Source organism: Lonchura striata, chromosome 1A (genome assembly GCF_050655825.1).
Source record: "Lonchura striata isolate lonStrDom1 chromosome 1A, ASM5065582v1, whole genome shotgun sequence".
Lineage (NCBI taxonomy): Eukaryota > Metazoa > Chordata > Aves > Passeriformes > Estrildidae > Lonchura > Lonchura striata.
In genome coordinates, this window is record NC_140741.1 from 48,676,016 (window position 1) to 48,688,149 (window position 12,134).

Consider the following 12,134-nt stretch of genomic DNA (forward strand, 5'->3'; position numbering starts at 1 on the left):
ATACCAGCATCACCCAGGGAAGAAATTTACTTCTGACTGAACACAAAGAAATCTCATCTACTCATTCAAATTATACCTTATTTGAAAACACAGGCATAACATGGCTGTTGCCTGAGGAAAGGAGGAAGGAAAACATGAGTATTTCTAAACATTTCCAGCCTTACCCATTTGTTGACAGACCACTGAGTTATTTTGGAAGCTCTGTCTCTGCTGCCTATGTCAGTTATTATATTGAAAATTTAATTGTACAAGGGCTTTGACACTGAACCTTATAAATTTGTTCCAACTGACCTTGTCTCAGTTATTTGCCAGCCTGGCATGGAGCCTTAGCAGTCATTATTTGTTCTCATGAAGTAGGTAGGGCCAGCATGGAACAGGAGACAGAATGAACCTGACATTTTACATGACTGTAAATGAGGAAGCAGCTTTAAATAAAGAGATTAGTATGCCCACCACAAAGAGTGGTGGCATTTCTCTCAAAGAGACCAAATTCAGGTTGTACAAAATTACTTTTTTGTACCCCAGGTGTGGCTGTTTATTCTGTAGTATTTAAATTTATTTTTGTTTTACCATTCACCTAATTACTACTTGCTAAACATTTCATGAAAATTTTTAGGGCACAGCTTTCATGTTATGGAAAAGGTATAAGTCACTGAAATACATTAAAAGTAGAAAATGTTTATCAGGGCTCACATCCCCAGCGGGGTGTTTCACAAATTTTCAGAATCTGAAGTGCATTTTTAAATCTTTCCCTGAGCATCACAATGAAAAAGCAAAGACAGCAAAAACAAAAGCCAGTGAATAGATGACATTATATTTGTAGCACCACATCTGAAAAGGTTTGCTAGCTTCAATCCTTAATTATGCAAGTGTAAGAACAAAGCATCACCTGCAGACTCTGCAAAGGTACGACGTGCAGTTGAGCTCCCTCTGTTGGCTCTGCAGCAGCTGAAGTACATTTAGTAGTAAATGCATCACATTGGCAATACTAATCTCTAGGTAAAAAACATTATGTTCCACTACTAAAAAGTTGTAAACATCAGTTCTCATTAGAATCATTAGGATAAACAATATTTGCAGTGAAACAGGCTCCCCAGGGAAGTGTTCACGGCAGCAAGCCTGTCTGAGTTCAAGAAGTGTGTGGGCAATGCTCTTGGATACATTATGTGACTCTTGTGGATGGTCCTTTGCAGGGCCAGGAGTGGGACTTAATGATCCTTGTGGGTCCCTTCCAACACAGGTTATTCTGTGATTCTATAACTCTGTAGTATAAAAGAAAAGGTAAAGCAGGAACCTCCAGAGACTCAGGAGTTCTATATATGGGTCTTGGAATGGGTGTTTAGCATTTGGAAATCCAAATTGTCTTGCATCTCAGTGACTTGTAGATTCTGACAGAGAATCTCTGGATGAGTTTCTTGCACTTTTTTGTTCTATGGTTTCAAACAACTGGGAAAGGAAATAAAGGCATACCCAGTCTTTAGAGAGACTCTGCTCAAAAATTATCAGTGTGTGCTCTCAGTGAGTTGACGGCTCCAAAGGAGGGCTGTCTCTGCAGAGCCAGCTGACAAACAGACTTCTAAACATGATTTTAGATCTCAAGGATGGGGCTGTAAGCAAGACGGGGAATGTAGAATCTCCAGGAAATGAAAACTGGAAGTGGCAACCCATGTCCATCTTTTGGGGTTATGTTCATGATGATAACTTCTTATAGCCATTGTGCAAAGACATTTTTATTTTCTGAAAGTCAATTTTCTCTCTTTCTTCTTCTCCTAGGCGTCTGGATGCCAACCACATCAACTACGTACCCCCCAACTGCTTCAATGGCTTGGTCTCCCTTAGACACCTCTGGCTAGATGATAATTCCTTGACAGAAATTCCCGTCCAAGCTTTTAGGAGTTTACCAGCACTTCAGGCCATGACACTGGCACTGAATAAAATTCATTACATACCGGACTATGCCTTCGGAAACCTTTCCAGTCTGGTAGTTCTGTAAGTTTTATTGATTGCTTTTTTATACACAATGTCATCTTGCAGGGCTTTGGCCTCTTGAGAAACAGATTTTTTTGCATCTTTGTACAGTTTGACTAGCCTTTGCTAAACCGCTTGTTTTGATCTAGCTTCAAAGTTTCCATCTCAATAAAAAATATTCAAAGGAATTAAAAATCACCCTATCTAGTCAGCAAAACAAACAGGAAGGGGTGCATTGTGTGCTGTCTAAGATTGAAAGAGGGAAGATTAGAAACAGGAAATGAATGGAAATCTTTCTGGGGAACTTGGAAAGAATGCCATCCAGTAGAAAAAATATGCATTTCCTGTCATAGAAAGTATATGTTGGTTTGTATTTGGTTACGTTTACATACCAGTTCAACTGACTGAGACATGCACGGCTGGCACCAAAATCTGGAAGTCATACTATTAGTCATGGTTTCAGCTTCTTATCTTCTGAGAATGTACGAAGTGGAAAAAATCTAAACTGGCTGGAGAAACTTAATGGAGAAGTAATTTCAGGATGCTTTGGAAAACATTAACATTATTAAAGAGAGAATTACATAGTCAAGGTGTACAGGCTGTCAGAAACCATGGTCTTACATAAGACACTTAGCATGTTGTAGCATACTTTAGCCCCAGTGTAAGTATTGAACCTGGCATACATCAGGGTCCTTCACTGATAGCTGTAGTCACTATCTCTGCCTTTGTGGGGCCCTAGAAATGGGGATGAACAGCTGACTTGTGCTGCAAAGCCTTTGCCTTCTCTTTACATTAAATATCAATCCCATTCAAGTTAAAGAATGGATGGACTTGTGATTGATTGACCTTCCAGACTTATATCAGCAATGGAAAAGGAAAGAGGCTGTCTTGAACATTGTTCTCTAGACCCCGGACAGAAATGTAGTGGTAAGAGGACAGTTAAGAAATGCAGGAGAAAATAATTTATTTTCATGCCATGCTCACTTAGGTTTCCTTATTTTAGCTCTGCCTTGCTTATTTCTAATTTCTGGGCTTCATAGTGATTAATAATTGAATCATTCCTCACAACCTACAACAGCTGATCTTTTTGGCTCATCAAAATCTTTGTGTGTGGTCCTACTTTCATTGGATTGCAACCCTATACAGTATGGCAAATTTTCAACATGGTGGAAAAGTTCATGGTTGATTGGAGCAAGCCAAAACCTTTATAATTAAAGATCTAAACATAATTGAAATTTGAAGATACACTCTTCATGCTAACTAAAGCATTAAAGTCACTAAAAATACAGAGTTGATTAGATTTCTTCCTAGAAAATAAAAACCCACAGAACATTTTTGTTTTGCTGTTAGAATCCCTGCCTTTGACGGACAGGTAGACTCAACTTCTCCAGGTTCTGCAGAACATTCAGAGAGTCTGTGATCTTTAACAATATTTTCAGAGTATAATGAAGGACCTAGCAGCCACTCATTCACAGCCTTTCTTTTCTCTTAAAGCCCTTCTCCCTTAGTTCCCTCTACTACAGGGGTAGGATTTTGAGGACAAAATAAAGAGAAAAATCTGAGGAAAGGGCATTATTTTTAAATCAAATGACCTGAAGTGGCTACAAGTTAAATCTACTCACATTAATGAGCTTCACTTGGAGTGGTTTTTTCCATGTCAGTCTAAAAGACAGAAATAGGCAGAACTCAGAATCTTGGGATGGGTAGCAGGGAGGAGACAGTAGAATTGGTTAAAATACATAAAAATTACTTTCAAGGGCTAAATATTTTAGGAAGAAGTTACTGATTTTCATCATTTCAAAGAAAGGCAAGTTACAGCACTTCTAATATTACTTTGTTTATTCATCTCAGGGGAGCTACAACTTTTTGTGTTATGGCTTTGTGTCTTTTTGCATTCTGCAAGCCTAATGCCCCTTACCTGCCTGCTGTGTTATCCATCTCCTCAATGGCTGCTCTTTTGGGCCCTACCCTCTAACACCCTCTAAATATACATCTTCCAAATATACACCTCACACCTCACACACAGTTTTTCAGGTATGTTATTTAACTAATTAGCTATTATTGAAAATATGTATATTCATTATGCAAACCCCAGCCTGGAACTACAGGATATAACACTTTTGAACAATCTAGGTGGTTTTAAAACAGATCCCTTCTGTGAAACCAAATGGAGAGGTATTTGGAGAATGGGTGGCCAGTGGTAGAGGTGCCACCTGTACATACTCCTTCAAAAACAGGATTGCATATAATCAATGCATGCCTGAAAATAAGTTAATTTTGATTTAACCATCAAAATGTTTTGCTTTAGTCCACTGTGTGCAGTGTGCTTTCCTGACTGCATGTTTAATGTTCCCCTGCAGACATCTCCATAACAATAGAATCTATTCCCTGGGAAAGAAATGCTTTGATGGGCTCCACAGCCTAGAGACATTGTGAGTTGACCTCTTATTTTTTTTCTCTTTTTTAGAGTGTTTTCATTAATATTCTGAAAGAATAAAAATAGCTGAAAAGCCAGATGTGGGCTTTGGTTTGCCTAATTGCTACAGGATCTAAGTGATAGTTCACAGTGACTCTATAGTAAATCCTATTTTTGACTGTAAAATTAGTTTGCATTTTTAATAAACATTGTCAATTGATAAATTGTTTGAAAGACTTGAAAACTGTGTTGAGCATAGAAAAAAAAAGTGACTATTCATGAACTTATGGTTGCCTAGTTTAGTGCTATTTATTTGTCTTGTTCAATCAATAAAGCTAATAGCTAGATTGGGAGATTGTCACAGTGAAAAGCTTGAACATTAAGAAACTGTCTTACCACAGAGGAGAGTTATGAGATGGGTTAATTTTTTAAAACCTGGGAAAAGCAAAAGTTCTAGGTAGTCAAATTATGCATATGCTTTACAAGTGGGCAAAATGTTTCCTACGTCCAAATTTTCATCTTTAGAGAGCTCTGATAAAGAATAGCACTGGTAAAAACTGAAACTTCATCAGGTTTCCACTGTAATTCTGTTTAGACCAACTCAAATTTTCTTGAGTTTTGCAGCAAAAACATAATCTACATAAAATACCAAACAGGAATGCAATGCTAATGGTTAGCAGAAATTATTTTGCTCCAGTTAGTCAAATACAGATGTTATCTGCTGGAGTCACCCAGACCCCAGAAATGCCACAGGGATAGTAAAACTTTGCATGTGCTTCCTCCCACACCTGCTGCAGTCAGCTGCATCATTTTCAGTGATTTTGGATGTTTTACCCAACTGGGACAGAGGTTAAAAACCCAGTTACAAGAAGCAAATAGTTTCAGACATGGATATTACTAGTCTAAAGTTGACTATTTGCTTTCCCATCCACTAACCTGCTTACTGCCCACTTTCATCTGTCATTAAGATTAGGAAGCAAGGAGGCTTGGGTTTCTTGGGGTTTTTTTATTACCAGTTTGAGTGCATTGATCCCTTGCCACTGAATTGCAATTTTACAATTTGGACTTTTAGCCGCTTGTGAGTTGAGAGGAAGTTCCTCAGTGTAGCACCGGAAAGGGGGACGGGAAAGGAAGAGGGAAAATGTAATGGTTTCGTTTGTTTATTTAAGTGATATTCACATGGCACTTGGTCACAAATGGGGAAAAACAGAACAATGGAATAAGTAATCGCAAACCCAGTCCCAGCCACCTGGCACGAGAGAGATGAAAACACAGAGGACAGTCACAAACCTGGGAATAAAATGTAGGTGCAGCCACTTCCCTGCAACAGGACAGTGTAGCACTTGCCTCAAGCACAGAAATTGCATAATGTATAGAGCAGTTCCCAGATAGTCTCAAAATAATCTGTAGAGATCTTGGTGTAAATGATGGACGCCAGCTTTAAGATCATTTGTTTGCATTGAGGCATAGGTCTGGAAATCACATATCACTAGAGGGCAAAACCAAACCGTACATGCCTGTAATCTCTTTTTGTCAATAAGCAGGAGAGATTTACAAGCAGGAAGGAAAGCCTTGTTGAGTTCAGACAGCAGTTTCCTGCCTGCATTACTTCAGCCTGATACTATTTCAATTTCAATCTATTGTAAACTGTGGCTTGGGTTTTGCCTGCCTGTTTAAAAAGGCTTTTGCTCCAGTTTTTCAGACTATTTTCCTCACAAAGCGTTGCCAGAGAGCATCACAGTAAACTGGCATATCTCAATTTTAGTTTCAGCCATCTCCTAAATGCTAAAAGATACGTATGTCATGCTGAGTAGAAGTAGGATTATAATCCATTCAGCCTACCAAAATAAAGTCTAATTACTGCTGCAGCATGAGCACTTCTTAAACCAGAGGTCACTATGGTGCACTATCATTTTTACAATTTGTGTGGTCAGAACTATTCTCTTGACTGTTATCAAGTCTTAAAATTAACAATACAGTTAGAAATATTTATAGAGAAATGTAGTAGACATGTAAGGCACAGATCACCAAAACCATTGAATATTGTTTTGAAAGACTTTTTTCCCTGCTAATACTTTAATGCAATGCTAATGGAGGGCAATTTATAAAACAGCAAATCCCTAAGTAGTACTCAAATTTACTTACTTTTTTTTTTTTACAGAATAGCTAAAATGTAACTAAAAATAGAATGTTGATAAAAAAATAGGAACGATAATGTGCTCTAAATAGACTTGTTGGAAAATATCCATATACTTTTGAGGATTTCCTGTCTTTTTGCTGTATGTATTTATTCAATGCATAGAAGATGATAGTTCATTACAAATGCCAACAATGCTATGTTATCTGCTATGCAGTGCATAACTGAAATAATAATATCTATTTTCACACAGAGATTTAAATTACAACAGTCTGGACGAGTTCCCCACTGCTATCAGGACACTAACAAACCTAAAAGAGCTGTAAGTACAGAGCTCATATTAAGAAGAAGGATGTTTTGTCTAGTATTTTGTCTAGTGTTTTTTTAATGCTGGTGATTTTATCAGTAATCCTTAAAAACTGATATCCTAGAAAAAGCTAATAAGCATGCCAACATACATAAAAAAATCATTTTCAGTGTTCAGTTTATACCACTCAAGTTCTGGCAATTTTTATATTGCCTTGTGCAGTGGGTCTTTTCTGGGATTTCCCTTTATGGAATACAGTAAATAACAAACACAATTAATTCACTTTTAGTCCCAAACACAAGAGTTAGATTTTGCAAAATATCCAATGTATTAGCTTCTTCTAGCTAAGAAGGCATGACATCTTTATTAGTCCATCAGGTTTAATTAAATTTTACTAACTTCCCTCCCTCACCTCTATTAAATTAAAGCAATTTTTTTTAATACATGTGTTTATAATGTTGTGGAAAAAAAATTTCTATGCACAGGCATAGTTTGCATCAGGAAAATCAACAATTCAATTAAAATATTCAAATTTATTTTTTAAAATGGTTGAATTATTAAAAATTGAAAGTAATTAAATTATGTTCACACATCATACACACAATGTACACATTAATGCGTATGCTCTGAATTCTTTCCATTTGACTTATTTACCGTGTTAATGGTACTATTAGCATAGATTTTTAACAAAAATATGTAATCACATACTAGTTGGACATGGTTGCTACATCACAGACTGACCTAAAAACCAATTCTAAGTAGCCACCTGAGATTTTTTCCGAAGTATCCCCAGATACCATGGACTCCTGCTCAGCACCAGAGCAAGTGTGGCTAGAATGCAGCTCTGGAAGAGGCAGCAGGGCTATGAGTTTCCCAGCCCAAATGTTCTCAGCTGAGGTTTATGCCATAAAATATTTGGAATGAAATCCAATGACTTCAAAAGATTGCCTTTTTGAAGACCTCTGGCATCAGTAGCCAAAAATGGGTAACCCAGTTTGCACCAAATGCTCCAGCAAGCTGCCTGATGTGCCTGAGTTTATGTACTGTCCCCCACAGGATTTCATCTCTGAGTATCAACTATGTGCAAGAAACTTTTGGGGTCTGAAATTGCAACCTGGCATCCCAAATGCAGTGCAGACCATGAGACCATGTGGTTCTGTGCTTTGTGGGGGCCCTGGGAGCTGATCCTATAAAAAAGGGATGTGTTCCACAGACCCTTGTGGGAGCCCAGCCCCACAGAGGCTCAGCCCATCGCAGGGCCACCTTCATAAGGCAGTTTATGGTGGGACCGTGCCTCTCTCAGAGTTTATGCCTGGGCTGAAAACACAAACTGTGACCTTTTTGTGCACAGCAAGTGGCAGATGTTGCTCTGGGAGGTAGTCATGCCATTTCCTTGGGTTTTCCTGCCGTGCAAGAGATCCCATTCAAAACCAGTCTGTTTACTGGTTCTAGATGAGATGCTCATTCTGCTTAGAGCCTGCAAGCAAGGCAAGCAGGGATGTAAAGCCTGGCTCTGCAGCTCATCACCAGTAGCACAATGCCTAAACAACTGAAACCAATAATGGGGGACCTGTTCAAGTAATGGCCAAGAGCTCTTGCCTCAGTGAACAATTGAAGGCTTAGTAATGCATAAATTTAAGCTGGGAAGCCTTCTTCATACCCGACTGAACTAATGGGAGTTTCCCACACAAATCATCATTGTTCTTTTGAAATCTTAGTTGTTCCTTTTGTTTTTCACAATGGAGAATTACTCATATGAATGAAATCCAGTAATTAATGATGAGATAAAGATTTGGCTTTCTATCAAGCAGGCACAATTATATTTTGTTTGTGTCCACATTTAAAGTATCTCAACAAAAAGGTGGCTGTGAGGATCAACATTACAATATAGTGTATAAAATAATTTTCTTGATAAATTTGTGCCATCCAGAAAAAAAAAATAGTTGCAGTTTAACAAGCACAGGAGGAAATATATTGTTAGCTATTTAATTATTAATATCTAACTATTGATGTTTTTAGTTCATTTACTTGCGTATATTTACATTATATCAATATGCATATACCCTGAATTTTAAAATGCCATTTTGAAGTTTACTTCATCTGAATGGTTTTGTTCATTTAGAGAAGCACAAAATTACAGCAATTTTGCTCTCTCTTCTCTTCTCTTCTCTTCTCTTCTCTTCTCTTCTCTTCTCTTCTCTCTTCTCTCTTCTCTCTTCTCTCTTCTCTCTTCTCTCTTCTCTCTTCTCTCTTCTCTCTTCTCTTCCTTTCTCTTTTCTCTTCTCTTCCTTTTTTTATTTGCTTTTTTTTCAGTTCTGTCTTATTCCAGAAAACAAGGATATAATTTTACATACAGACACTTTTTTTTACTACAAACAGTAACCATCATTGTACATTGTGATTACAGATGGAGAATTCTCTTTTTTTTCCTTACCATATAAATGGTTTTTCTTTGTAGGGGATTTCATAGCAATAACATCAAGTCAATACCTGAGCGTGCATTTGTGGGTAATCCTTCACTTATTACAATGTAAGTGATAAGAATCTTTTCAATGACTCTTTGTATTAGAGAATGTGGAACTAAGGATCGTATTTGTGGCTAATTTTGTGAGTACACTTTGTAGCACATCACCATACAACCAAACAAGCTCATATCTTTCCAGCTTTGTGGAAAGAATGGCAGTTTTCAACCCCTGATTAAGGGAAGCAAGTAGTGGTCTCTGGCCTCTGACCTTTTATTTGAATGGTTACTTCTAAATCTCTTAGCATTACTGGCAACATAAAAGCTGGTAAAAATTACTCTTGATGGACTCCATTCTGAATTCCCATTTTCTTACATGAAAATGCACTTAATGGACAGATTCAAATTAATAAATTGTAAAATAAGCGTAAGAAAAATAATGATTCATCTTGAGTAATATTCCATGAGCAAAAGCAGCATGACTTCAAAAGAGCAAGGGAATCTGTTATGAATAGCAGAAGTCCTGACTTCTTCATGTGCTATCCTTACATTTGTCTCAGGTCATAACAAAATTCTTCTTATGTGAAATTTTGTCTTCGCAAATCTGGGAGGAAGAGAAAATATTTTGTTGACTAGCTTCTGGCATTAAAACAGGAAAACAGTGGCTACTTGAATGTTCAAAATGTGGCATGTGACTGGTGAATATGGATTAGAGGGTGAGAAAAGCCCAGAAGGTCACCTCTGCTACAGCCAGGGGGGCACAGTCTGTGATTCATCGTAGAGAATTTACTCATTTGTTTATAACATAATCATATATTTAGAATATTTTAAAAAACTTGTCATTAAATTTATTTTTATCCTTTTTTTCAGACATTTTTATGATAACCCTATCCAGCTCGTTGGAAAATCTGCTTTTCAACACTTACCAGAACTAAGGACTCTGTATGTGTTTACTTTTTATTTTAGTTTTCTTTTTCTATTGCAATACTAGAGTTTTCCCACACTTCCATCACCATAATTTTATTGAAATTGTTTTTTTTAATTGTAGGACTTTAAATGGTGCTTCACAGTTAACAGAGTTTCCTGATCTGACAGGGACTACAAGTCTGGAGAGTTTGTAAGTGCTAGAGAAGTATTTTTGCTTTGCTATATTTTCTTGTATACTGACATATTGTAAAGAATGTGCTAAAAAATTTTGGTTTTCAGTCTTCAAAAAGTAATTGTTTTTTATAAATTCTTTCAACAGGACACTCACAGGAGCACAGATCACCTCTCTCCCCAAATCAGCTTGTGACCAGTTACCTAATCTTCAAGTGCTGTATGTTTCAGTAAGATTATTAACATGACAGTAATGCAAGAGATTAATAGACAAATGAAACTATTATGATTTCAAAATTACCCAATTACTGCTATTTCTGTGTATCACATTACTTCTTAAGAATTCAGCTCAGGAATTTGGCCCCTGTATTATTTAAAAAGTTAACAACCCACTTACCAACCAGGATTTCTCATACATTGCTGAGAAAGATAGTTACTTAGCATATTTTTAGGAAAAGATAAAAAGGTTCTTGATTTTGTTTAAAAAAAGATAGAACTACCTTATTTTCATTAATTCTTTCTCCTACAGTAATTTTGGATTTTTTTCTTACTAAGGCAAATGATTCATTGAAGTGAATAGAAAAGATAAGTAAGGATGGCAGTTTTGAATCCTTGTTATGCTCCTCTTTTAGTTTCTTTCCCAACCAGACATAAATAGCGGATTCTTTGACATACCTAGGCATATTTGGTGTACTAAATACACAATATTATTTTGGCTTGGAAATTTCCTTGGAGTTTGCTTAATCACTAACGAAACTAATCATTGTGTCCACTTCTTTGAGAGTAAGCCAAGAGCACTTTATGTATTACATCATTAGGAATTTATTTGGTATTAATTCTCTGGCCAACATTGAAATAGCACTAATTATAATGCATTATTTGAATACCAGAGTGAATGTCAAGACCATTTCCAGAAAAAATTAAGTTTAAGTTAATAGACTAAATATAATCATTTCCAGAATGATAAAAAACAGTCTGCTGCCAGAAAAAAGTCTCCACGCAGAATTCAGTTTAAATATGCCCTGTAACATTCAAAACCAATAAATAATCTCAAAACAGAGTGCAAACAAGTAATACAGCAATCAATAAACTTACAGAGTTCATCAGTTCTGGCTGTGCCAGCGAGGATATTGGTGCACTGAACCCACCCATGCCTTACTTGGAGACTGCAACCTTGCAGGGGCTCCCTGGCTCAGCCACACTTACAATCAATCCAAGTGCAAACACTGCTCTGAAAGGCAATTTGTGCATCCTGCTGAGATTAATGTGCACGAGCTCCCGGGATGTGTGCTCACCTGCAGTAAAGGTGTCTGTGAGAGCATGGTCCCAGCACAGCTGGGCAGGCACCTCAACACAGGGAACAATGCACTCGCCCCCTGCTGCTGCCAAGGGCCTCGTGTATTAAGAAAGTGGGAAAAAAGACCGTAAAAATAAACAAATAAAATATTTCCTGAAGTTCTGACAGAAACTGAGGGCAGAAGAGTGTCAAGTTCAGGGTTTTTTTCCATGTGTGTGGAGGGGGTGTCAGTATGTACAAAATTCAAGGTGGTAACATATTTTTAAGAAGACCTAAGTGATAAACCTGTGGATGACAGAATAGCCAGTGCCTGCCAGACATACAAAACATCCTTTATCTTGGCCTAAAAGCCTCTAGCTCACTTGAACCCTCCTCTGTAATGTCTGATTTGGGCCACAGTGTGCCTTATTTTTGTACACATACAAAAACAAAACAAACAGACAAAACCAA

At 37.3% G+C, this 12,134-nt stretch overlaps 1 protein-coding gene across 4 annotated transcripts in view; it reads left to right on the forward strand.

The window, feature by feature from the left end:
• The window catches only part of LGR5 (leucine rich repeat containing G protein-coupled receptor 5), a 91,188-nt gene that overhangs the window by 62,502 nt on the left and 16,552 nt on the right, over positions 1–12,134 (forward strand). For 3 of the 4 annotated variants that reach the window (XM_085569825.1, XM_085569824.1, XM_031507895.3), the window contains 7 exons: positions 1,774–1,989; positions 4,329–4,400; positions 6,775–6,843; positions 9,287–9,358; positions 10,160–10,231; positions 10,338–10,406; positions 10,536–10,607. In XM_085569825.1, the coding sequence (XP_085425951.1) occupies positions 1,774–1,989; positions 4,329–4,400; positions 6,775–6,843; positions 9,287–9,358; positions 10,160–10,231; positions 10,338–10,406; positions 10,536–10,607 (642 nt within the window). The remainder of the gene's footprint in view (positions 1–1,773; positions 1,990–4,328; positions 4,401–6,774; positions 6,844–9,286; positions 9,359–10,159; positions 10,232–10,337; positions 10,407–10,535; positions 10,608–12,134) is intronic. The other variant, XM_085569826.1, reaches the window with a different exon arrangement.